Source organism: Oncorhynchus masou, chromosome 22 (genome assembly GCF_036934945.1).
Source record: "Oncorhynchus masou masou isolate Uvic2021 chromosome 22, UVic_Omas_1.1, whole genome shotgun sequence".
NCBI classification, from domain to species: domain Eukaryota; kingdom Metazoa; phylum Chordata; class Actinopteri; order Salmoniformes; family Salmonidae; genus Oncorhynchus; species Oncorhynchus masou.
This window is the reverse complement of record NC_088233.1, coordinates 34,185,738-34,213,564: the sequence shown is the minus strand read 5'-3', so window position 1 is coordinate 34,213,564 and position 27,827 is coordinate 34,185,738. Positions and strand designations below refer to the sequence as shown.

Sequence of the window (27,827 nt, the reverse complement as noted above, 5' to 3'; positions counted from 1 at the left end):
ATGGAGTACTTCTCGAATTGTGAATGAGAGACTGATGAAGTGTGTACAGCCTGTGCAAATAACAAAGCAGAGCTCATAACTTTCAAGCAACTTAAAAAAAATCATCATTAGAGTCTCATCATGCAGCCTTAGAATGTATTAAAAATCAGAACATATAGCCAAACGTTTGTAGAGCAACTGAAGTTACATTAATAAATGAAGCATATAGGAGTACCTATTTCTATGTTAACAGCTCAACACAGAATAGTCGCATGTGCCACTCCCTTAAATCATTTGGAGAAAATGTCCTTTCTATTTTATTCAGCTTTGTTCAATTATATTCTTCATACTATAAAATAATGCCACGGAATTCTAAGCAAATCTTGTCTGGTAAATGAACTAGTGTAGCCCACAACCATATGGCATAGTCACATCAGGACTTAACATAAGGACAACTATTCTGTTCTTCTGAAATAGACTACATTTGATTCATATAATGTTTCTTTAGACCTGTCTAAAATGATAAATGGATTTGTTGTGAAGGTGTAGGCTACATTACATGGATTTATTAGACTTTTTAAAAATGTAGATGTTCCAAAGGTCTGCATGTGTGGAAGCCAGGAGATGCTAAATGTGTTTATGTTAATTAACGGTCAATTATCGTGAGACCGACAGTTATTTGCTTGACAATCATCGGCTGATGAAATTTCGTGACCGCCACAGCCCTAGTCCTGACTCCAGCCTGCTTGGTACAGATTGCTCTTTATCACCTGCTGGGCCAAGCTCCTATAGAGCTTTATCACCTGCTGGGCCAAGCTCCTATAGAGCTTTATGACCTGCTGGGCCAAGCTCCTATAGAGCTTTATCACCTGCTGGGCCAAGCTCCTATAGAGCTTTATGACCTGCTGGGCCAAGCTCCTATAGAGCTTTATCACCTGCTGGGCCAAGCTCATGCATTCATGTAGTGTTATGGTGCCCTTTCCTTCTCCTCTGTGATGCGATCTTTCACAGTATTAAAACAATATGTCCAACTCAGAAAATAAACAATAAAACAAGACCACTATTGTTACTAATTGTTTTCATTCTCTCTCTTCCCTGCATTTGACTGTGTTGATTTGTTATAGTATAGCTGTCTAGGAAACCGAGGAGTACCAGGTCTCTGGCCTGCCTGCCTGCCTCCCGCTAAAGGCTATTATTGTGTATGCACAGGCCCTCCACCACAACAGAGACAGCATTATCACAGAACACTCGAGGGAAGTGCCTCTGAATTAGTGTGAGTTTATTGAAAAGTTCAAGATTTACGGAGAAGGGGCGAGTGAGCGAAGGGAAGGGGAAACAGAAACAGAGGGAAGAGGAAATGTTTTCCATTCTGTCGCCCTCCTCGCTGCTCTCCCTCCTCCTCCACTCACACGCTCTCTTTGTCCGCGGCGCAGTTCGGAGTGACCGGCTGCCAGGAAATGTACAGCGAAGCCATCTGGAATTCCAATAAATGAGAGAAGGGAAGGGAAGATCCCCTTAGAGCTGGCCAGACCAGTGAACACCATTCAGTGGGATAGACTGACTGGCTCGAGTAGTAGAGGAGAATAGTCAGGGGACAGGGATGGGTGATGACCGATTAGATTCACTGACTGGACATCAGCTGATTGGGCTGTTGCAAACATGACCTCATGTAGAAGGAAGTACAGTAAAGCTTTCTGTGTGTTTTGTCCTGTTGTTGGCACTGCCCTTAGCCTCTGGTTATCTCTCTATGTATCCTTCAGACACCACTAGCTTTGATACTGTATATGAGCATGAAGTAAAAAAGTCTTGGGTCCCCTTTCTCTGGCCTCACTTTTCACTGGCATGAGAGACTGCTGTGTTCAGCTGCTGTGGTAAAAGAGTAGCGTTAAATCACGCTGTTCTGGCTCCAGACAGAGTGTGCAGTCATGTCCCACTCAGGATCTCTCGCACAGCAGAAAAGGTGAGAAAGTAGAAGTGGAGCTGGGGAGGGAGGACACCAGCTGTAGTCAGCACCTGGTTAGATGGTCACGGTTCAGCTTAAGTCCTCTGTCTGGAGTTCATCTGAGGACAGGTCTGCCCTTGCTCTGCTCTGCCTGGCCCTGGCAGCTCTCTGGCATTCCTGCTGTTTGTCCCCTCTCCTGGGCACACTGGCACACGGGGGGGTCTACCCATCACCCTTCTCATTCATCTCGGGGGTGACCCAGTCTTCAATGGCAGGCTGTCTTGTGCTATCTTCCAAGCACTTGTCTTTTACACAAGATGTTCATTAAAGCTATGCCAGTCCTCAGTGCTGTTGTGTGTATTGTTAATAGTAACTAATACTTTTGGAGAGAGCTGGACCGTGGACTTTGCTGGAGCAGTTAAAATGGTCAGAATGGAATGTTGACAGTGGTGTGCGATGGCTACTGTTTTCTTCCCACAGATCTGTCTGTCAGCTGTGTTTTTCCACTCACAGTAAATAGTATTTTCCCGTGGGTGTCCGGTCAGTCTCAAGGTCTTTTGTCACCCGCTCATAATATTGTCATACTCACAAGGAACAGTTCTGAGAGGACATTGTCATTGGCTTTCTACAGTTGCTAAAGTTCTAGATGCTGGAATGTAAAATAAAGCAGAAACAACATTCTCTTGGATTCTTGTGTAAACCCTGCTGGCCGGTACTGTTAGGTGAAGTTAGAAAAGGATCCTTCGGAGGTCACAGTCATTTCAGATAAACTCATCAGTCATTCACTAATTTACCTCTCAGCTAAGTAAAGATTAACCAACATTACATATTGACTTTATCTTTTCCAAGTGTACTGCAAACACCGCATGAATCTAAATATATTCTGGATTCCCTGTCATTTGGTTCAACATATACAGCACATCCCACCACTGTCAGACAGTCCTGTATTCTCCTTTAGCCCACTTAACTGCACTGTGGGCTGACTGTTGAATTCTTTCAGAGACTCAGAGAGAGCCAGTCGTTACGCGTCTCCTAAAATGTGCCTCTAGGTAAGGTCTGCTCCTCTCGGTACCACCACAGCGTCCCCCGTGTGTTGTGGATTCCCAGTGGCCTCGCCTCGTAGCATCTGGTGAGCTGCTGCTGCCGCTGCTTACATGTTGTCAGTGGCTCCAGCTAGGATCCACCTGCACACCTGCAGTCGGCCTGGCTCTCCATCATCACACCATCATCCTCCTCATCATCCTCATGACTGTGTATACACCCATCTCCATCGTTCCATGAAAGAGGGCTGCAGTCCTGTTGCAGGCTCTCGTGTTTGCTCTTTTTGGGTGAAATTGACCATTTTGATTTTGTGTTCATTGCTTTATTTACCTTATTCTTTATCATATGAAAACTACCACTATGCATCAAACAGGTGGTTATTATTCTCCCATGACTTTTCCCTGAGCAGTGAATTTGTCCTGTGGATGAGGACATGTTGGATAACACAGTCAGTAGGCGTCTGTATGGACGGGCAGGCTGCTGACAGTGTGTGGATGTGTGCTCTCTCTGCACCTCTCTCCCATCCCTCTGACCTCATCACACCACACAGCTCCACAGGGAGCAGACCACTGCAGCTGGACAGACACACTGCAACAACAAATAACACCAGGCCACTTCAACATACTGTACTCTACTCTCAGTTGAGTTGTATCACACTGGAAACTGTCATTTTACTACATGATATGTACTTATGACTACTTCTTATTCCCATTCTGGATTCTTGTAGAGGACCCCACCCTATCCCGTGAGGTTGAAGGGGATGTTTTTGCTCAGTGTGACTCGGTGTCGATGACGTCATGTGGGCGGTGTATGTAGGCTACAGTATACTGTATGTACAATATTGTGTGATGTAGTGATGGGGGAAGAATTAGATACAGTAGAGTATCACACTATTGTTTTTGACGATATTATATCGATTCTATGACTATTGTATTGATTCTCTAAAAATAATGTGTTACGGCGTTCTTCGTTTGTCGAAAGAGAGTCGGACCGAAATGCAGCGTGTTGGTTACTCATGTTTTTAATAGACAAATGACGATACATGAAATAACAAAAACAACAAACGGAACGTGAAAAAACCTATACAGCCTGTCTGGTGAAACCTAACACAGAGACTGGAACAATCACCCACGAAATACAAAGCGAAACCCAGGCTACCTAAATACGGTTCCCAATCAGAGACAACGAGAATCACCTGACTCTGATTGAGAACCGCCTCAGGCAGCCAAACCTATGCAACACACACCCCTAATCAGCCACAATCCCAATAACTAAAAAACCCCACTAAGAATTACAACAAAAAATAAACCCATGTCACACCCTGGCCTGACCAACTAATTAACTAAAACACAAAATACTAAGACCAAGGCGTGACAGAACCCCCCTAAGGTGCGGACTCCCAAACGCACCTCAAAACCATAGGGAGGGTCCGGGTGGGCGTCTGTCCATGGTGGCGGTTCCGGTTCGGGACGTGGACCCCACTCCATAAATGTCATAGTTCCTCCCCTTCGCGTCCTGGGATGATCCACCCTCGCCGCCGACCATGGCCGAATAGTCCTCACCCAGAACCCCACTGATCTGAGGAGCAGCTCGTGACTGAGGGGCAGCTCGGGACTGAGGCAGCTCGGGACTGAGGGGCAGCTCGGGACTGAGGGGCAGCTCGGGACTGAGGGGCAGCTCGGGACTGAGGGGCAGCTCGAGACTGAGGGGGCTCGGGACGGGGACTGAGAGGCAGCCCAGTACTGAGAGGAAGCCCAATACTGAGAGGAAGCCCAGTACTGAGAAGAAGCCCAGTACTGAGATGAAGCCCAGCCAGGCAGTTGAATCCGGCAGATCCTGGTTGACTGGCGGATCCTGGCCGACTGGCGGATCCTGGCTGACTGGCAGATCCTGGCCGACTGGCGGATCCTGGCTGACTAGCAGATCTGGCAGATCCTGGCTGACTGGCGGATCCTGGCTGACTGGCGGATCTGGAAGAGTCTGGTTGACTGGCAGATCTGGAAGAGTCTGGTTGACTGGCAGATCTGGAAGAGTCTGGTTGACTGGCAGATCTGGAAGAGTCTGGCTGAATAGCAGATCTGGAAGAGTCTGGCTGTCTGGCAGATCTGGAAGCGTCTGGCTGTCTGGCAGATCTGGAAGCGTCTGGCTGACTGGCAGATCTGGAAGTGTCTGGCTGACTGGCAGATCTGGAAGAGTCTGGCTGACTGGCAGATCTGGAAGAGTCTGTCTGACTGGCAGATCTGGAAGAGTCTGGCTGACTGGCAGATCTGGAAGAGTCTGGCTGACTGGCAGATCTGGAAGAGTCTGGCTGACTGGCAGATCTGGAAGATTCTGGCTGACTGGCAGATCTGGAAGAGTCTGGCTGAATGGCAGATCTGGAAGAGTCTGGCTGACAGGCAGATCTGGAAGAGTCTGGCAGACTGACGGCTCTGGCTGCTTCATGCTGACTGACGACTCTGGCTGCTCCATGCTGACTGGCGGCTCTGGCTGCTCCATGCTGACTGGCGGCTCTGGCTGCTCCATGCAGATTGACAGCTCTGGAGGCTTCTTGCAGACTGACAGCTCTGACTGTTCCATGCAGACTAACAGCTTTGGCAGCTCCTTGCCGACTGGCAGCTCCTTGCAGACTGGCAGCTCCTTGCAGACTGGCAACTCCATGCAGACTGGCAACTCTGGCTGCTCCAAGCAGACTGACAGCTCTGGCTGCCCCATGCAGACTGGCAGCTCTAGCTGCTCCATGCAGACTGGCAACACTGGCTGCTCCATGCAGACTGGCAGCTCTAGCTGCTCCATGCAGACTGACAGCTCTGGCTGCCCCATGCAGACTGGCAGCTCTAGCTGCTCCATGCAGACTGGCAACTCTGGCTGCTCCATGCAGACTGGCAGCTCTGGTTGCTCCATGCAGACTGGCAGCTCTAGCTGCTCCATACAGGCAGGAGGCTCCGGCAGCGCTGGAGAGGAGGAAGGCTCTAGAGACGCTGAACAGGCGGGAGACTCCGACAGCACAGGAGAGGGAGAAAGCGCTGGCTGCGCTGAACAGGCGAGGCGCACTGAAGGCCTGATGCGTGGTGCTGGCACTGGTGGTATTGGGCCGAGGACACGCACAGGAAGCCTAGTGCGGGGAGCTGCTACCGGAGGGCTGGGGTGTGGAGGTGGTACTGGATAGAGGACACGCACAGGAAGCCTGGTGCGGGGAGCTACCATCGGAGGACTGGTGTGTGAAGGTGGCACAGGATGGACTGGACCGTGAAGGTGTACTGGAGAGCCTGAGAGCAGGACTGGCACAGGACGTGCAAGGCTAGGTAGGGACACAGGAGGCCTAGTGCGTGAGGCTGGCGCATTTTTCACCAGCCGACTAACACGCACCTCAGGACTAGTATGGAGCGCTGACCCAGGTGCCATTAAATCCCCGACACGCTCCGTCGGACGAATCTTAAACCTAAAGCACCAAACTAGCAACCCCCTCATTACTTTCTCCTCCAATTTCCCCATTAACTCCTTCACAGTCTCTGCTTCGCTCACCTCCAACACCGGTTCTGGTCTCCTCCTTGGCTCCTCACGATAAACAGGGAGAGTTGGCTCAGGTCTGTCTCCTGACTCAGCCACTCCCCCTCTGAGCCCCCCCCCCAAGAAATTTTGGGGCTTCGCTCTGCGCCGCCATGTCTTTTTTTCCGACTCCATTCTCCTATAGCCCTCTTCGCACTGCTCCAGCGAATCCCAGGCGGGCTCCGGCACTCTCTCTGGGTCGGCCGCCCACCTGTCTATTTCTTCCCACGTCGTATAATCCATACTGTACTCCTCTTTGGGCTGCTCCTGTTTCCTCTTCTCCTGCTGCACCTTTGGGCGGCTACACTCCCCTGGTTTAGCCCAGGGTCCTCTCCCGTCAAGGATTTCCTCCCATGTCCAGAAATCCTTAATACGCAGCTCCTCTTTGGGCTGCTCCTGCCTGTTGACACGCTGCTCGGTCCGTGTGTGGTGGGTGATTCTGTTACGGTGTTCTTCGTTTGTCGAAAGAGAGTCAGACCGAAATGAAGCGTGTTGGTTACTCATGTTTTTAATAGACAAATGACGATACATGAAATAACAAAAACAACAAACGGAACGTGAAAAAACCTATACAGCCTGTCTGGTGAAACCTAACACAGAGACAGGAACAATCACCCACGAAATACAAAGCGAAACCCAGGCTACCTAAATACGGTTCCCAATCAGAGACAACGAGAATCACCTGACTCTGATTGAGAACCGCCTCAGGCAGCCAAACCTATGCAACACACACCCCTAATCAGCCACAATCCCAATAACTAAAAAACCCCACTAAGAATTACAATAAACAATAAACCCATGTCACACCCTGGCCTGACCAACTAATGAACTAAAACACAAAATACTAAGACCAAGGCGTGACATAATGTCTGTACTTGCACCAAAACTCAGTTATTTCTCCTTCTCTAGCTTTTTTTCCTATCTTCTTTTTATACTGAACAAAAATATAAATGCAACATACAACAATTTAAACAACAATTTACTGAGTTACAGTTCAAAAAGGAAATCAGTCAATTGAAATAAATAAATTAGGCCCTAATCTATGGATTTCACGACTGCGCAGGGGCACAGCCATCAGTGGACCAGGGAGGGCATAGGCCCACCCACTTGGGAGCCAGGCCCACCCACTGGGGAGCCAGGCCCAGCCAATCAGAATACATTTTTTTCCCCACAAAAGGGCTTTATTACAGAAAGAATTACGTCAGCCGTCCAGGTGGCTGGTCTCAGACGATCTCGCAGGTGAAGAAGCCAGATGTGGAGGTCCTGGGCTGCGGTTGTGAGGCAGCTTGGACGTACTGCCAAGTTCTCTAAGATGGCATTGGAGGCGGCTTATGGTAGAGAAATTAACATTAAATTCTCTGGCAACAGCTCTGGTGGACATTCCTGCAGTTAGATCAGTTAGACATCTGTGGCATTCAAATGTATTTTCATTTTATTTATATAGTCCTTCTTACATCAGCTGATATATCAAAGTGCTGTACAGAAACCCAGCCTAAAACCCCAAACAGCAAGCAATGCAGCTGTAGAAGCACGGTGGCTAGGAAAAACTTCCTAGAAAGGCCAAAACCTAGGAAGAAACCTAGAATGGAACCAGGCTATGAGGGGTGGCCAGTCCTCTTCTGGCTGTGCCAGGTGGAGATTATAACGGAACAAAGCCAAGATGTTCAAATGTTCATAAATGACCAGCATGGTCAAATAATAATAATCACAGTAGTTGTCGAGGGTGCAACAAGTCCGCACCTCAGGAGTAAATGTCAGTTGGCTTTTCATAGCCGATCATTGAGAGTATCTCTACCGCTCCTGCTGTCTCCAGAGAGTTGAAGACAGCAGGTCTGGGACAGGTAGTACATCCGGTGAACAGTTGTGTGTCATCCGCATAGCAGTGAAAGTTAACATTATGTTTTCGAATTACATCCCCAAGAGGTAAAATATATAGTGAAAACAATAGTGGTCCTAAAACGGAACCTTGAGGATTGTGTTGTGTGACAAAACTGTACATTTTAGAGTGGCCTGTTATTGTCCCCAGCACAAGATGCACCTGTGTAATGATCATGCTGTGTAATCAGCTTCTTGATACGCCACACCTGCCAGCTGGATAGATTATCTTGGCAAAGGGGAAATGATCACTAACAGGGATGTACAAAGAATTCTGGCCAAAATGTGAGATAAATAAGCTTTTTGTGTGTATGGAAAATGTCTGAAAATGTCTGTTGCATTTATATTTTTGTTCAGTATATAAATGGTGAGCCAATATGTTTACAGCACTTTTATTTCCATGACTGATAAACATGTGTTTGCTCATGGCTCTTTCTTGTCCCTCTGCAACAGACATGGTGAGCAATATGTTTGGAACATCAAACGTCAATATAACCACAGTATCAAATCACAATACATATAGAATCCTGGGAATTGTGAGAATTGCAATACAATCGCATCGGTACCTAAGTATCGTGATAATATCATATCGTGAGGTCTCTGGCAATTCCCAGCCCTAGTGTGCTGTCTGTAACCGATGTTCCAGAGTATATTACTGTATGGTTGGCTGACTTTGTATTCCCCTTTCTCCTCTTTAACTTCGCCTCTGCTCCCTTCCAGAGAAACTGAAAGCCCACACATCTGCTCTCCTCCTCCTCCTCAACCTCTGTCTTTTATCCTTTGTCTTTCTTTGCCACGTTTGTGCCTTTTGTGCTGCAGTCAGTCAATGGGTCTCTCTCACATTTTTTTGGACCCCCTTTGTCCCTCAGACCCCCAGACCGGCGACGTAGGGATCTATTTGGTGTCGCTAACAGCACCCTGGCACGGGGTGGCAACACCACAGGCTTGGAGGGTAACAGGACAGAAGGAGACCCCCCTGAGAGGGAGTTCCCCTTCATGGAGGACCGGAGCAAGACAGAGTTTATCGAGATCCCCAACCTGCAGCCCTTCACTGTGTACCGCATCGACATCCACGCCTGCAACCAGGAGGTCCGTCGCTGCAGCGCTGGAGCCTTCGTCTTCTCCAGGACCAAACCTGCAGGTGAGGCAGTCACACACAGTCGCTAGAAAAAGGCTTCAACAACAGCAGCCATCTGTATAGATTATTGTTCTAGACTCACTATGCCTTTTTGGACATGGCTAATGAGTAGGAAGCCATCTGATATCCAGTGTGTCTCTGCCCATCAGACAAAGCGGATGACATGCCAGGCAGCGTGATCCAGGAGAGGGATGAGAAGGTGGAGGGGTCGGTGCTGCTGAGGTGGCCAGAGCCTGTCAACCCCAATGGCCTCATCCTGATGTATGAGATCAAGTTCCGCCAGGGCACCGAGGTGAGTCTGCATGGACCAGGACTCCTGAGGCCTATGGGAGCTCTGCAGGGCCTCAATCCTCAGGTTGACACTGTCTGTGTGTGTCTTTTCTCCCAGCCTGAGAAACACGAGTGTGTGTCACGCCAGCACTACCGTGTTCACAAAGGAACTCGTCTGACCAACCTGGGCTATGGGAACTACTCTGCCCGCGTGCGTGCCACCTCCCTGGCAGGAAATGGGTCCTGGACTGAGCCAGTGTCCTTCTACGTGCCCCCACCCAAACGTATGGAGAATACATGCATTTCCACATAAATTACCCTCTTCAAAGGACTTTTATATAGATTAATTTCATGCCCAGAAATTATTTCAATGTGAACATCTTCCTTTTCTGAATAGTTGTTCTGTTTTCATCTGGTTGCAGGGGACTATGACAACGCATTCTATCTGGTCATCATCATCCCCATCATCGTGATAATTCTCATCGCCAGCCTCATCACTGTACTCTTCTTTATCAACAAAAAGAGGTAAGAGAAGCTGAATGATCACAGAACAAATAACAAAACATTTGACTAATGCAATCTTAATCAGTTTAATGATATAATAGTGCTATTGTGATCATTTACCTGCCATAGTCAGTTCATAAGATCGTAGGCTTTTCTGCTGAATGAACAATCCCATTTATCTGTTGCCAAATCTGCCTCCCATGGCTCACACAGATGTGTTTGTGTCCACAGGAACAGTGACAGGCTGGGGAATGGTGTCCTCTATGCTTCTGTCAACCCTGAGTACTTCAGTGCTGCCGAGAGTAAGAACCCTCTGAAGACCTACTGTCATTTTAATGATTAGATTTTGCCAATGTCTCCTTAGATGATGGCTGTCTCTGACTGTCCTCTCCTCCTGTGTTCAGTGTATGTTCCAGACGAGTGGGAGGTGGCCAGGGAGAAAATCACCATGCACAAGGAGTTGGGCCAGGGTTCCTTCGGCATGGTGTATGAGGGCCTGGCTAAGGGCGTGGTTAAGGACGATCCTGAGACCCGCGTGGCCATCAAGACAGTCAACGAGTCAGCCAGCATGAGGGAGAGGATCGAGTTCCTCAATGAGGCCTCTGTCATGAAGGAGTTCAACTGTCACCACGTGGTGAGAGAGTCCAAAACACCAGTTAACATCAGGGATATTGGTTCAGAAACATTTGCTTTTAAATGATAAGGTATTGCCTCAATTTCAAAGGTTAAAAGTTAGAAACAAAGGAAAGAGATCCATCAGCTTGGGAGTTGTAAGTCACCCCTCCTGATGCATAGGGTCAGCGACACCTAGCTGGCTGTTGAGGTCAGAGGTCAAATCCAGGGTTCACTACCCAAGGAGATGCAGTATAATTCCAGTATAACCTGAGGCCAGCTATAACTGTGTGACCTGAGACCGTTAAGCTCTATCACAGCCAAATCCTCATTAATTCAGCTAAACGGAAGTGTTAAGGATTTCCCCCTTGGAAAGACTATGTTACAATCTTTTAGCATGTCTGGATGTTTAAAAGTCAAACATTTAATTATTAAGCTCAATTTGAATAATTTAGAGGCAAAGAGGAGATTTTTTTCTTGCTTTCTTCAAAGCTCCTCAGTAGCTTTAGTTAAGAGGAGCCAGAGTAGTTTCAAAAGCCAGAACATTCCACATCACTTCAGTCAGTTCGATTAATAACACTTAGAAATAATGTTTCTTGCCCAATAATAGCACAGAGATAATGTTTATTGCCCAAAAGCTTCATAAGAAATACTACATCAATGAGAATGGTTTGTACTCATTTCTCTGATGCCATATCGGTTCTGTGTTCTAATTGGTGTAGGTGCGTCTGCTGGGCGTGGTCTCTCAGGGCCAGCCCACCTTGGTGATAATGGAGCTGATGACCCGTGGAGACCTGAAGAGCCACCTGCGATCACTCCGGAAAGAGGTACGTACATTACCCCTTCTGCTCTTTCTCACATAGTCTCTCACAGAACTCAAGTCTATGGCCTTGTGCTGAATCTGTCTTGCCTACTACTTACAGAAACTGCATACTGTGTGTACTAATCATACTACATTCTATGTAGAACATACTGTTGTGTACAAATGTAAACAACAAATATCAGCGTACTAGACTCACTCATACTGAGAATGTGTTATGAGATGCTCAATTGCGTTGTTTCGCACCATTTGTCCATTTTGGAAGAGCGTCTGACCTTATGTCACTATTAGCTGATTATCAGCTGCTGTCAAACACGCGTGGATCTGAAAATGCGACTCTCTACCTGTATAATGTGCAGTGAATTATACTAAATGAAAAGCCCAAATGTGTTTGACATCCTGGCATTTAAAGCATACTTATGGTTTTTAATTTCACATACTATAACACATATTTTCGCATTCCCAGAATGCCTACAATTTACAATGTAAGTACAGGTTTTTGGACACGGCCATTGTGTCAGTGCATTAATATGACACACGCACTCACACACACACACAGTCTTGTATACCTTACCTTGTGGGGACACACAATTCAGTTTCATTCAAAATCTTATTTTCCCTAACCCCAGCCGTAACCTGTACTCTTACCCTAACCCTAACCTTAACCCTAACCTTAACCCAAAACCTAACTTTAACCCTTGCTCCTAACTCTAGCTCATAATCCTGACCCTAAAACTAACCCTCGCTTCTAACCCTAACCCTTAACGTAATTCTAACTCTAACCTTAACCCTAAACCCCCTAGAAATACCATTTGACCTTGTGGGGACTAACAAAATGTCCCCAGTTGGTCAAATTTGTGTTTGTTTACTATCGTTGTGGATGGGACTTGACCAGAACCTCTCGGGGTGTGCGAGAACACGTGGGCCAGAGAGCAGTAGGAGTAAGTGTTATCTGTGGTGATCCATGTTTCCGTCAGTGCCAGGAAGTCGAGGGACTGGAGGGACTGGTCCCCACAAAAATAGTTAAACACACACACACACGCACACACACACACACACGAAAGACATGGAGGGAGAGATATATCCACACCTCTTTCAGTTCGTCTCTCCCATTGTGTGGTGTGCCCTGGACTCCAGGCCAGGCCATGGTTCAGTGCTGCAGACAGGGAGAGGGAGGTTGGAGGGAGAGACTGAATGGCCTGCTTGTGCTCAGGTCTCTGCCTCTCTGCCACAGAACACGTCCAGCCAGGTTCTGCCCCCGCTGAAGAAGATGATCCAGATGGCAGGGGAGATTGCGGACGGCATGGCATACCTCAACGCCAACAAGTTTGTCCACAGAGACCTGGCTGCCAGGAACTGCATGGTGGCGGAGGACTTCACCGTCAAGATCGGAGGTGAGTGCCTCAAAATACAGTAGTACTCATAATCCCCGCTGTAAGTTTAACGCTCAACTCCCTCTGCTGTACTCCAAAGTAAGTATTTTGAGATCACTGAGCGCTTGAGTGGGAGGAATAGCTCGTAAATCTAAATGGACAGGAGAAGGAGAGGTGAGGTGATGGATAAGGCCTCATGTGCCTCCTCTTCTCACATTTGTGGGATATTTAGTGGCCATTTAAACCTCTCTTCTCCTCTTCTTCTCAGACTTTGGCATGACGCGAGACATCTACGAGACGGATTACTATCGGAAAGGAGGAAAAGGCCTTCTGCCGGTCCGCTGGATGTCTCCAGAGTCGCTGAAAGATGGCGTGTTCACCACAAATTCTGATGTCTGGTACGAGCTCCCCGCTGTCCTCCCTGACTCATACACACGCAGAGTTAGCAGGCCTGCGCAGAACAACAAGTGTACTCTGTATGTGTTCTAGAACATTGCATGCCCTAGATTGGGAAAAAACGGCAGATCACTTCACACACACACAGCCCATGTCCTAACCCACTGGGAACAGTCTATTCTGTGTTGGTTCAACGTAATTCCATTGAAACGATGTGGAAACAACATTGATTCAAACAGGCTGTGCCCAGTGGGAAGGAAGATTGGAGGTTATCTGGATGCCATTATAGTTAGTAGATACAGTAAGTCTTGGCAGTGAAAAATAGTTCTTGTTTAGTCATGTACCTTTGTGCTCTCAGGACCATGGAGTGAGTTTAGAACAGCAGATCAAGGCTCCGCCCAGTTCTCTCTCTGGAATGGGCTGCATTAGAGAAATATAGCTGTTTACTAGCTCCTTAGTTTTTGTTTCTCAATCGAAAGTGTCCCACGGGTCTGTCCCTACAAGCACACTTAAACTCCTCCAGATGTTTTCAAATTATGGGTTAGAGTGCCAACAGAAACCCACCTCCACATCCCACTCCCTATCTTCCTCTTTGAAGTCAGGCAGATGAAAAGGAGCATTGTGGGAAACCATTCTGGTCTCTTATGAGATTTACCAGTAGGTGTCTTTATCTAAAAAAGTCTCTTAATGTGGTTTTGTCTTTCAACACTCTCCTGTTTCAGCCAATTAGATACAAGTCAGTGTTGTAATAGGCTTTTTTAAAGAGTGTTGAGAGCCGTCTTAGATCCCTAGCCAGTGGCCTTGGAGAGCTAACAAATAATAATTGGCAACGATGCACTCTTTGTTTTCTTGTGTCAAGCTTAGGTTTTGGTTTTCTGTTGCAGTTCCTTAGTGGTCTCTGGGTAGTATACAGTCTCATGTTATTAATGAACAACACATGGATAAGGCAAGATGACACAAACATTTACATATGGCAGACATAATGCAGTCTATGTCCTTTTTTGATTAATATACGGAACATGAATTTATGAATAAACTTTTCTTCTGTTCTTTGCACCATCTGCTTTATACTGTGAGGGATCATTCTTACTCAACCTTGTACTATGCAGCGCCATCATTGTAAAGAGCTTCCAGAGACGAGTTACATGCCCTGCTGGGCCCTGTGTATGGATGTTTTAGCCTCTATTACCCTGCATGGTTCGACCACAGTTATGCAGCAGCTAATGTGTTGTCTAATAGGCCTGTATCCTCTCGGTTGTCCCCTGCAGGTCGTTTGGGGTGGTGTTGTGGGAGATTGCCACCTTGTCTGAGCAGCCGTACCAGGGCATGTCCAACGAGCAGGTGCTGCGTTTCGTCATGGAGGGAGGACTCCTGGAAAAGCCTGACAACTGCCCTGACATGCTGTGAGTCCCATTCTCTTTCTCTCAATGTCAATCTCGCTCTTGGGCTGGGTCAGGGGTAGGATAATTTCGATAGAATTAGGATAGGTAGGATAATCAATGACACTATTAGCCACTCCTTCAAGATGCTATGTTTTTCCTATTTCCTGTTCCACTGGTGTGCTTATTCTTTAGGTGCATTTTCAGATATTATTGTCCTTTAGTACCAGCTCACTGTCTGGTATTGTTTCCTAGCTAAATCTAAAGATTTACAGCGCCATCTTGCGAATATTTCCTCTGCTGCTTCTATTTAGAGTTGAGGGGCCAAATGTGCATACTATATCATGAGATCTGTATGCCAGGGGGGAGCTAAGCAAAGGCCTGACTGGTGACATTTACGTCACGGTTTAAATGAAGCTCAGTGACATCATGGCCCCCATGCTCAGCTGGCGGGACAGGAGCTCCCGCCTCAGCAGTAAGCCGAGGCCCATAGAAGGGATGCCACGGCCTGTGTGTGAAATATTTCCCTCATTCCCCATTAGTGAGGGTACGAGGCAACAGATCAGTGTCTGCTCATCAGCCCTATCCTGTAATAGAGAGAGCGAGAGAGACATGCAGACAGAGCCTGAATTTCTAGGCTCATTAAGAAATATCTGTCTGGAAAGTGGGAGAGAACAGCCTCCTTAGCTGTCAGGTGGCTCTTCTGCGTATATGCATTTCTCCTCTGCCTCTGATCTCAATGTGAAGGCATTCCCTTTTTTTCCTCCACTCTCCATGGCTGACCTCACCTTACAGAGAGGTGAGAGAGGGGCAAGTGTTATGCAGACACAAACCTCAGGTTTCTATGGCAGCCTCACAGTGGTGTCCTGATTGCAGGAGCTTGTGGGTTGTGTTACGCAGGGGCGGGAGGGTGAGGGTTAGGGGGATGGTTTATATGGGAAAAGCTGCTGGTCACTTCTACTGTAGTGAGTTAGTGAAGAGTTACATTATAGTAGGGTTGCAGAGGTGAACACTGCTGTAATCAGAGTCTGGGGAGAGAGGGGTATTTGGTATTTTATTAGGATCCCCATTAGCTGTTGAAAAAGCAGGAGTTACTCTTCCTAAAGTCCACACAAAACATGAAACATGACATAATACAGAACATTAATAGACAAGAACAGTTCAAGGACAGAACCACATTAATACATGTTTTTTGTTAATAAAATAGAAAAGGCACACGTAGCCTACATATCAATACACACACACAAACTATCTGGGTCAAATAGGGGAGAGGCGTTGTGCCTTGAGGTGTTGCTTTATCTGTTTTTTGAAACCAGGTTTGCTGTTCACTTCCATGCAGTAATGGCTCTATATATAATAGTGTACACTTTCATGAATTTGTTCTGGATTTGGGGACTGTGAAAATACCCCTGGTGGCATGTCTTGTGGGGTAAGTGTGTGTGTGTCAGAGCTGTGTGTAAGTTGACCATGCAAACAATCGGGGAGTTTCAACACATTGTTTCCTATAAAATGAAGTGAAGCAGTCAGTCTTGTTTCTTTTAAAAAGAAGTGATGCAGTCAGTCTATCCTCAACTCTTTACCAAGAGAGACTGGCATGCATAGTATTTATATTGGCCCTCTAATTACAATGAAGAGCAAGACGTACTGCTCTGTTCTGGGCCAGGTGCAGCTTAAATAGGTCTTTCCTTGCAGCACTCAACCAAATGAATGGACAATAATCAAGATAAGACAAAACTAGAGCCTGCAGGACTTGCTTTTTGGAGTGTGGTGTAAAAAAAGTAGAGCATATCTTTATTACGGACAGACCTTTACAACCAATTAATCTATATGTTTTGACCATGACAGTTTAAAATGCAAGTTAACGCCAAGTAATTTAGTCTCCTCAACTTGTTCAACAGCCACAGCATTCATTAGCAGATTCAGCTGAGGTCTAGAACTTAGGGAATGATTTGTACCAAATACAATGCTCTTAGTTTTAGAGATGTTCAGGACAAGTTTATTACTGGCCACCTATTCCAAAACCCTCTTTGAGGGTTTCAGTGACTTCATTAGCTGTGGTTGCTGATGCGTATATAGTTGAAATCATGCCAGTGGCAGGTCATTGGTAAAAATAGCAAAGAGTAGAGGGCCTAGAGAGCTGCCCTGCGGTACATCACACTTTACATGTTTGACATTAGAGAAGCTTCCATTAAAGAACACCCTTTGAGTTATATTTGATAGATAGCTCTGAATCCACAATATGGCAGAGGTTGAAAAGCCATACCTCATACGTTTTTTCAACAACAGGTTATGGTCAATAATATCAAAGGCTGCACTGAAATCTAACAGTACAGCTCCCACAATCTTCTTCTTATCAATTAATTTAAACTAAATCAGTCATTTGTTAGTGCAGCACATGTTGAGTGCCCCCCTCTATAAGCATGCTGAAAGTCTGTTGTTAATTTGTTTACAGAGAAAAGCATTGAATTTGGTCAAATACATTTTCCCAACAGTTTGCTAAGAGCTGGCAGCAAGCTTATAGTTCTGCTGTTAGAACCTGTGAAGGCCTCTTTACCACTATTGGGTCGCGGAATTATTTTGGCTTCCCTCCAGGCCTGAGGACAAAGACTTTCCTCTAGGCTCAGATTAAAGATATGACAGATAGGAGTGGCTATAGAGTCAGCTACCATCCTCAGTAGCTTTCCATCTAAGTTGTCGCTTCCAGGAGGTTTGTCATCATTGTCACACAATAATTCTTCCACCTCACCCAGACTAACTTTACAAAATTCTAATTTGCAATGCTATTCTTTAATTATGTTTTTTTTTAATGCATGAATATGATGGCTCACTTTTCGTTGTTGGCATTTCCTGCCTAAGTTTGCCACTTTGCCAATAAAGTAATCATAAAAATGATTGGTAACATCCATGACAGAGAAGAAAAGGAGAACATAATAGAGAAAGGGATGAGTCATATTTGAAAGGTTTTACCACGTGTATCATATCCTTAATTAGTTAGGAAATTCTGATTTTCAAAGGGCTACTTTCCCTCAAAGCTGAATTATGGGCATGAGTGACAAATGAAATATTTATACTAGATAGACATTTTTGATATATCTGAACTATTGTTCTATGGTAAAGGATGACTACACATTTGGTCCAATGTTAGGGAGCTGCATGAAAAGATATGGTTTTCTGAGTGGTGATATTGGGGAACATGTTAATGGTCTACAGCTGAAGATTCCTGTTTACATTAATGGTCTGGCATAGCATAGGTTGCTCTCTCTAGCTCTACTCTGGCCAGCTTTGGTTTGGTTATTTATAATGTTGTGAACGATGCAACGTTTACATATCATGATGTGAGGGAAATCTGCTAAAAGGTCCTGGAATGTGTTTGTGTGTGATGAGGAGCTGAGTGCTGACAAGCAGAGAGGATATACTGCAGCGTATTCACATCAACGAGTGTTACACACAGCGACAGATGGCTCAGGAAGAATTTGCAGCAGGCCAACGCCAAGCAGACAGGTTACTCTGGAGCGTGGGCTCAGCTCCAAGCATTACAGACATTTTCATGGGAGGTCTTGCAGTCGGGGTTTAGTTTAGCCATCTGAAAGACAACTTTAAAAGACTAACTGAGAGGGTGAAAAACAACCCATGGCTGGTTAAAACATAGTTTGAAGTTAAGTGTCTGCTTAACTACCCAGAATGCTTTGGTGCAGAGAGGCTAGAATACCCAGCTGTACAGGCTGTTGTGAGATCAGACAGAGAGAGGTGGCTGCTGGGAGATAGAGGGAGATGACTGAGGTGTTTATGAAGGTATTCTGAGGCTTTAGAAGGTATTCTTAGCTTGTTTGTGTATAATTTAAGATGTGGTGTGTGGGGAGCACCGCACCCAACTGTAATGATTCTCCTTTTATTATGTTGTTTTGACGTTTTCTGTGTTCTTTCGCTGGCCTTTCACAGTATGTTCATTTATGATTTACTGTCTACACTATATATACAAAAGTATGTGGACATGCCTTCAAATTAGTGGATTCGGCTATTTCAGTCACACCCATTGCTGACAGGTGTATAAAATCGAGTACACAGCCATGCAATCTCCATCGACAAACATTGACAGTAGAATGGCCTTACTGAAGAGCTCAGTGACTTTCATCTTGGCACCGTCATAGGATGCCACCTTTCCAACAAGTCAGTTCATCAAATTTCTGCCCTGCTAGAGCTGCCCCGGTCAACTGTAAGTGCTGTTATTTTGAAGTGGAAGCATCTAGGAGCAACAACGGCTCAGCTGTGAAGTGGTAGGCAACAAGCTCAAAGAACTGTATCGTCGAGTCCTGAAGCACATATAGCGTAAAAATCATATGTCCTTAGTTGCAACACTCATTACCAAGTTCCAAACTGCCACTGGAAGCGCAATAACTGTTTGTCGGGAGCTTCATGAAATGGGTTACCATGGCCGAGCAGCCGCACACAAGCCTAAGATCATAATTCACAATGCCAAGCGTCTGCTGGAGTGGTGTAAAGTTTGCCACCATTGGTCTCTGAAGCAGTGGAAATGCCTTCTCGGCAGTGATGAATTACTCTTCACAATCTGGCAGTCTGACGGACAGTCTTTGTTTGGCGGATGCCAGTGTAACAGATGTGAAATAGCTAGCTAGTTCGCGGTGGTGCGCGCTAAATAGCGTTTCACTCGGTGACGTCACTTGCTCTGAGACCTTGAAGTAGTGGTTCCCCTTGCTCTGAAAGGGCCGTGGCTTTTGTGGAGCGATGGGTAACGATGCTTCGTGGGTGACTGTTGTTGATGTGTGCAGAGGGTCCCTGGTTCGCGCCCGGGTATGGGCGAGGGGGCGGTCTAAAGTTATACTGTTACACCATGAGAATGTTACCTGCCCGAATGTATAGTGCCAACAGTAAGATTTGGTGGAAGAGGAATAATGGTGTGGGGCTGTTTTTCATGGTTTGGGCTAGGCCCCTTAGTTCCAGTGACGGGAAATCTTAACGCTACAGCATACAATGACATTCTAGACAATGTTGTGCTTCCAACTGTGTGGCCACGGTTTGGGGAAGTCCCTTTCTTATTCCAGCATGACAATGCGCCCATGCACAAAGCGAGATCCATACAGAAATGGTTTGTTGAGATCGGTGTGGAAGAACTTGACTGTCATGCACAGAGCCTTGACCTCAACTCCATCAAACACCTTTGGGATGCAGGTGTCCAAATACTTTTGGACATATAGTGTAGTTGTACACATTCTACAGTATATTATGATGGTACATTCAAACTGAGATACTATGTATAGTTTGCAGTGGTTGTTTGTATAGAAGGTTCTGGAAGTTCTTTGGTTCAGTGAGTATCAGAAACATTTTCATGGGCTCTATAATATTGGTGTACTCTGCCATCTTCTGGTGAGAAGATGTAATGATATATGTATAATTGAGATTGTCTGTGTGTTGCCCTTAGGTTTGAACTGATGCGGATGTGCTGGCAGTACAACCCCAAGATGCGTCCCTCCTTCCTGGAGATCATCAACAGCCTCAAGGAGGAGCTGGAGCCTCCGTTCAGTGAGATGAGTTTCTTCTTCAGCAAGGAGAACAAGCCCCCGGACACTGAGGAGCTGGACATGGAGGTGGAGAACATGGAGAATGTGCCACTGGACCCTGCACCCAGCAGACCCCCCACTGCCGCCCCTCAGCCCTCCCAGGGACCTATGGGGGCCACACGGGGCTCAGCGCCCCCTCCTCCCCAGCAGTTATCTCCAATACAAGGCCCTTCTAGTACCCTGATGGGACCTGGCTCCCCCTCCACCTCAGCCCCTGCTGCCTCTTCCACAGCCTCGCCAAGCCTGGCTTTGGACAAGCATTCAGCACAGGTATCGGCCAACGGGCCAGTGGTAGTGCTACGGCCCAACTTTGAGGACACGCAGAACTACGCTCACATGAACGGGGGGCGCAAGAACGAGCGGGCGCTGCCACTGCCCCAGTCTTCAGCCTGCTGATCCCTCGCCCCCCTCCTCTCCCCTCAGCCAGATCACCCCTCTCCGCCTCCTCTTCTCAGACAGGGTAACATAAACTTCTCCTCCGCTTTAGTTCTAATGGGGGGATGGATGAGTGAATAACTGACAGACATTATACTACTCTACTGCAGTAGGAGTCTTTTCTTTAAAAAATGAAATATTAACAAGATGTATGATTGAATCCCGAGACTGAGAAACAGTACAGAAACCTGTTAAAGCATTTGGAGCATGGTGGCTCAACCAGAACTACAACACTGGGGAGCTCTGGTGTTTCCTTCTTGTAGAGTATTTGTTACTTTTTTTAAAATCCTTAAAGAAAGACAAAAATACAGACTTATTAATATTCCCTGACTGACAGGTATTGTAAGTGAGAGACAATAACTTATTTTAAGCATATCTGCCAGCAGATCCGACAGAAGAGCACTTTTTGATGATCTCAGAGAGAAGGTTGTATATATCTGATTGTGTATTTCTATACAAACAAATGATTCTCTTGACAGTAAGATAGAGCTCCTCTTCCACACTTCTTTCCATCAATTGTGTTCTGGACTAGGGTCATTGGTTTTCCTGTCAATATTCCGGGGTAGGAGGGAATGTTTTCAGGAGTGGGTAGATTGAGGAGGGGCTATTGTAAATCTGACATATGTTTTGCCAAATCAAACTTAGCAATTTTCTCCCTCCTGCTCTTCATTTCTCTCTTTGATTGGACATGGAGAGAAACACAATCAAGCATACTAAAACTCCCACATTGCTGTTTTTATTTTATTTTTCTACTTCACAATTACAATCAAATTGTAAAAGGAATTTGCCTGTTTTCTTTTCTGGGGGTTTTCGGGTTCACATCAGAGCCCTTATTTGGAGTCCTATTTTATTGTATGTGTCATCTGAGAGATGAAAACACCAACATCACGAACAGAGACATTGAACAAAAAGGACTTGGCGCCAAAAATACAACACATACAGAGACAAATCTGAAGTGGAAGGTATTGGATCAGTTCTGATACAAGGAGAACTAAAGGACTTAACAGAACTCCATGTTGTGAGCATACATAAGTCTGCTAAAGGCATTGTACACAACAGGTATTTTTTAGACTAGTCATTAGTCTCTCTGTACAATTCAAACATTTATATAAAGGTCTTACAGTTGTATGTTAGACCTTAGGATCATTGTCACACACACATCATTGGTTTGTCACTTTTATAACTTTTATACGGTTCAGATGTTCTCTTCTATGTCTGTACAGAATAAAGCTGCTATTTTTTTCTTTTTCTTTTTTGGATGTTATATATATAAAGAAATCCTTCAGGTTGACTATTTTATGATCTCCACTACAGTCCATTTCTTATGCTTCATACTTCTAGCAAAAAAATATTTAAAAAAAAGACCTTTCTCTCTTCTTTACCCCAGAACAGGTTGTCTGTATCACAACATATTGTCCATTGCCTTTTATTTTTTTATGAACATGTTTTTCTTTGCATTATTTTTGTAGATTTCTATATAATTATCATTATTATTATTATTATTATTATTAGTTCGAATGGACACCGTAGCTCCGTTTGCGAGTGTGTACGTTTGGCACCCTTTTTGTACCAGTTGTCTAGTACCTAGTTATTGCCCCCTAGGTGCAACTTAATCTCAGGTCGAAGTACATGTTTTGCTTTCTCCATACATTCTCATTACTGTCCTCTGCTTGTTTCACCTCTCTGTCGAGTCCAATAGTGCCCCCTCCCCTCCAGCCCCACACTGAAATGTGCAGTACACCTGCCTCCCCCAGTGCCTCCTTTTGAAGTCAGGATTAGTTGCACAGGATCTTCTTTTTTCTACTGGATCTGGTGTTTTAACTCATTCATTTTCCTGCCTCTCAATTGATAGGGCTAATTGGGTTGTCTTGTTTGCCTTAATGATCCCAACCACTCGCCATCCTCTCAAATAATGCTCATCCATAATCAAAGTTCTATTTTTGTGTCTTAGATTTCAAGTGCAGCATTACTGCTTATTCTCCTTTATCATTCATTTAATTTGTGTTGTCATACTCATTCTCTTACGATCAAAGTGAAAACAGTTTCTATTGTTTGTCTCCTTAAACATGGCACCTGTACACCAAATAAGGATGGGTTAAAGTCCAGGGAAGTGGTCACATTTCAATGTCATGAATTGAATAGGTCTTACTGGGGGTGTCAGTATAAAAAGTGTTTTTGAAGGATTTCTCCTCATCTTTTGAAAAAGTTTCCAGCTTTGAAGTTATTCTCTGTAGGATTGTTATTTATTATTTTATTTTCCTTTTGTAATATCAGTTTAAATCACTGTATAAATGCCCCTTCATTCATTATAAAGTTGGATTTTTGATATGTACTTTCTTTGGTGTCATGGCTGGGGGACTTTTTCCCCCCTTCCCTTCAAGTATATATCTACCTCACTCTTTTTAAGTGTGTATGAAAAGAAAAGTACATCTCACCTTTTCCCATTACTCTGTATAAGGTTATAACATTATTAACAAAACACACCACATCCAAACCCGGTTGGTGTGGAGATGGGATGGCGCTAGGGTGGCTCTAATTATATCTGGTCCCATGCTTAAAAGGTTCTGTATCAACTACATGTCAAATCAAATTTTATTTGTCCCGAATACAACCTTACCGTGAAAATGCTTACTTACAAGCCTTTAACCAACAATGCAGTTCAAGAAATATAGTTAAGAAAAGAATTGCTAAATAAACTAAAGTTTAAAAAAATCTAATCAAAAAGTAATACAAGAGAATGACATAACAATAAGGAGGATATATACAGGAGGTACCGAGTCAATGTGAGGTGTACAGGTTAGTCCAGGTCATTTGGAAAGTGACTATGCATAGATAATAAACAGCGAGTAGCAACAGTGTAACAACCAATGGGGAGGGGGGGTGTCAATATAAATAGTCTGGGTGGCCATTAAATTCATTGTTCAGCAGTCTTATGGCTAGGGGTTAGAAGCATTTTGGTCCTAGACTTGGCGCTCTGGTACCACTTGCCATGTCTGACTTGGGTGACTGAAGTCTCTGACAATTTTTGGGGGCTTTCCTCTGGCACCGCCTAGTATATAGGTCCTAGATGTCAGAAAGCTTGGCCCCGGTAATGTACTGAGCCGTACGCACTACCCTCTGTAGCGCCTTATGGTCAGATGCCGAGCAGTTGCCATACCAGGCGGTGATGCAACCAGTCAGGATGCTCTCGATGGTGCAGCTGTAGAACTTTTTGAGGATCTGGGGACCCATGCCAAATCTTTTCAGTCTCCTGAGGGGGAAAAGGTTTTGTCGTTCCCTCTTAAAATGTTGTGCTGGTCCAAAGATTTTAAATGGAAAACAAAGTATGTTTGTAGTTAAGCTGAAAGTATGAGGAATATAATGTATGTGGTACAGGTTATATTATGGCTTTGATTTAATAAAAGAGGTTGACTGGCATGTACTGTATTGCACAGGAAATGGCTCTATTCCCACCCTCATGGTTCGAGCACTAACATGCTAACCGGGTTACCTAATAATGCTAACTTAGAACAACATTAAATTACTATTGTGATGGGAAGCATTTATCGAAGGCTACTACACGAGGTACACTATGTATTGGTAGAGAGCATAACACAGCCACCTCAGACATCCCATCTCCACTCCTCTGCAAATGATTTCACAACTAGAAATCCTCTGATCATTAAGCCGGTAAGAAGGATGAAGCTGAATGGTATCTTCTTCTTTGTCTATTGTATCATGTATTTAGGTCAATTCTAAGCAAATCAATACATTGCAGTTTAGCAACATGTGGGTAAAGAAAAATGGGAACATTGCATTTATCATCTTTGATCATTTAAGACATTTTGCAATGTAATATATATTGGGAAACCAGGTAGATCAGAGGATGTTTTGCTTTAGCCTGAATTCTGGACATCTAAACCACTACTGACATTGAAACAACTCCAATAGAATGTTTGCCAACACTGGCTTCTGGTTTCAGCTTAAACGTTTCTTCATGTAAAAATGTTAATTGATAATATCCTATGTACGGTGATCTAAAGTATGGATTTCCCCTGAAGTATAAATGACGGCACTTATTTCTTTGAAACCCTCCTAGTGAAGACAACATACTCATATACCCCTAGACTCAACTGCCCCACAAGTCCTCAAAGTTAGTGCTACAACAACAAACAGAGCTTTGTCGTTTATGTTGCTGGGAGCAGTTGAGTGTAGAAATCACCAGCTTTAGAGAAATACTAGGTCAATATGGAGTAATTGTGTTATATGAAGGCATATGGTTAGGACACCACACACTCTGTCCTGGGAGGGATGTCTCAAAGCAGACTAACTGTATAAAAAACATCTACAGCCATCTGCTGCTGCTCCACCTCCTCGTGCATCTGACAGACAGGACACTGTTGGTTCCTCTGTACTCCTTCATCATCTCATCTCTCCATCCTATCCACCTGCCCCCAATGACTAACTTTTCTAAATAACACCTACAAAGCTCCCACATTCAAATAATGCAGTTATCTTTTTTTTGTATCCTGTTAAGATTTTTGAAACCATTCCAATTGGTTTGGAATAGATTTATCAGATTTTTCTACTGTCCCTTCATCGGAATCTTCTTCATCGTCATCCTCATTGTGATTATTCATAAGACTGCACCCTCTTTCTCTATTCTACAGCTGCTGATAATAACACTGCTTCAAAGACTGTCTCAATCCGTGGGCGTAAATCCTCTAAGACTATGCCAATATCAATGGAAGTGTGGTTGAGATGGCGGCGTTGGATTTAGACCTCATATTCTCATTAGATGTATTTTTCAATAGATTAAGGGTCATTGAAAGGGGAATATCCAATTTTGTCGAGCAAAAGACAAGTGGAGCTGAGGGCATATTAGAGTTTATACTAGTTGCGGAACAATATTTAATTTTTCCGGTCGTGGGATGGAGAAAGGTTTTGGTTCACAGTTCAACATAGCCTGGAAGGCTAAAGTGTTCTACAGTATATTCTGAAGTTATTATTTTTGAGGAAGAAATCCATTGGGTGGGAAATGAGTGCAGCAAAACAGACTTGGTTGGATGAATGGCACATTTCCAGGAACAAATGGCTTTATACTGTATATATGCTACCAGATTTTAAAGAAAGAATCTAGGTCACCTTTTTAATGCTAGAATCCTTAGTTGAAACAAAAACAAAAAAGTCAACCCAACTCTTTTTTTGGTAAAAGCTGAGGGATGGGCCTGGAGAAATGTTACTACTCTCAAATATATAGACAGAGCTATGGATGCAAGAACTGACCATCCATGATATCAAAATGTACATTTTAACCATATTTTGAAGCTACAATATACAGTGTTTGTTTACATTGATGTTGTTTACCAACATTGGAGCAGAAAAAAGGTTATATTTGGGGTTCTGATCGGGTATGACAGTGGAATTAAGCACCTGAGGTATTCAAAAGTTATATTCTTCAAGAATCAATGGGTATATATCAATAATTCATAAGTCCAAAAATGTATGTAGCAACTAATGATTCTAGCTTTAACAAGAGCCTTGCGCTTCTGTTGTTGAGTACAGTATAATGGATGGGAGGGTTTCACAATTAGATTTAGTGTTTCAAGTGTCGGTGTCTGTAATGATAAAAGATACAGATATGTGACATTTATTTCTTCTTATTTTCAGTTATCAAAATGGGTTAAAGGGTTGTCCTGTTGTGAAGTGAATATCTGTTTTTATGGAACGCTGCCAGAGTTGTTTAGTTACCAGAAGGTTACAGACCTATTATACCCATAACTCAACCAAACACATGGACATAAATAGTACAGGCATGTCCAGTAGATTACGGGTAGTCATGGCAGAGAGTAAATAACATGACTAGAATTTTAAGAAGAGTTGTTTACAGTAGATAAATAGTTGTTTTTTGCATTGCCAGTTTGCATGGAGATAAATGGAGATCAAAATGACTGAAAAGGTTGCATTTCAATTCTCATTCATATTCATGTAATTGTATTTTCTTCCGAATGTTTTATATGTAAACTTCAGGTTTATATGAGATGCATCAGTGCAATCAAATGGCAATAATGAACTTGAGGTTTATCAGTATAATTGTTCAGGCACTGTTGTTCTGCTTAGCATTCTGACAACTTCAACATGGGCCTTGATCTACTGAGAAGATTTTACTTGTTTTTTTCTTTTCTGTACTTTCACAAATTCTGAATCGCTGAGTCATTTCATTGATTGGCAAATAGATTAGGTTAAACAGCTTGGCTAGACTGTCTTCTTGCAAGTTCTGTATCTGAGGCCTCCTGTTTTTTTCATGAGTAGAGTTGAGCTGGTGTATTTTGACATGCCATTCTCTTAATGTGTATCTATGAGAATTTCTTGTATTTTCTTTTTTTCTTAAATTTTGAATAAAAAAGCGAATGAGAAAGATGACTTGTTGTGATGACTTATTACTTATGAATTATAAATGATCCACATCTCAACATACCTGACTGTATAATTGTATATTTAGCAGAATGCCTTTCTGTTGATCAAATCAAAAATCAAATCAAATTGTATTTGTCACATACGCCAAATACAACAGGTGTAGTGTAGACCTTACAGTGAAATGCTTACTTACAAGTCCTTAACCAACAATTGTTTAAGAAGTTAAGAAAAGTGTTAAGTAAGAATAAAAAGTAACAAAAAATTAAACAGCAGCAGTAAAATAGCAAGTGAGACTATATACTGATACAGTATGAATAGTAACAAAAACGGGGCCATCATCTAACACACCTGAGTAGATGGCATCCAGACCCATCCTTGGAGAGGGACTTCATGTCTATGATGGAGTTCAGTCTATCTCGTCTTCCTTCATTGCAGCAATGGTTGACAGGACAGAATCCACACACATCTCTGTAGCCATTGTTCTTCCCTGTCTGCTCCAGAGAGATACCCCTAGAACCCAGGGCTATACCAAGATGTATGGCAAA

General features: G+C 44.3%; 1 protein-coding gene across 1 annotated transcript in view; it reads left to right on the top strand.

The window, feature by feature from the left end:
• igf1ra (insulin-like growth factor 1a receptor) overlaps nucleotides 1-27,288 on the top strand; it is a 174,658-nt gene extending 147,370 nt beyond the window's left edge. Inside the window, exons 11-21 of the mRNA XM_064929976.1 lie at nucleotides 9,253-9,524; nucleotides 9,671-9,813; nucleotides 9,910-10,075; nucleotides 10,214-10,316; nucleotides 10,527-10,597; nucleotides 10,700-10,929; nucleotides 11,630-11,734; nucleotides 12,962-13,121; nucleotides 13,369-13,498; nucleotides 14,765-14,899; nucleotides 20,313-27,288. Of these exons, the coding sequence (XP_064786048.1) occupies nucleotides 9,253-9,524; nucleotides 9,671-9,813; nucleotides 9,910-10,075; nucleotides 10,214-10,316; nucleotides 10,527-10,597; nucleotides 10,700-10,929; nucleotides 11,630-11,734; nucleotides 12,962-13,121; nucleotides 13,369-13,498; nucleotides 14,765-14,899; nucleotides 20,313-20,847 (2,050 nt within the window). The 3' untranslated portion in view covers nucleotides 20,848-27,288. The remainder of the gene's footprint in view (nucleotides 1-9,252; nucleotides 9,525-9,670; nucleotides 9,814-9,909; nucleotides 10,076-10,213; nucleotides 10,317-10,526; nucleotides 10,598-10,699; nucleotides 10,930-11,629; nucleotides 11,735-12,961; nucleotides 13,122-13,368; nucleotides 13,499-14,764; nucleotides 14,900-20,312) is intronic.
• The last annotated feature ends 539 nt before the right edge of the window (nucleotides 27,289-27,827 follow it).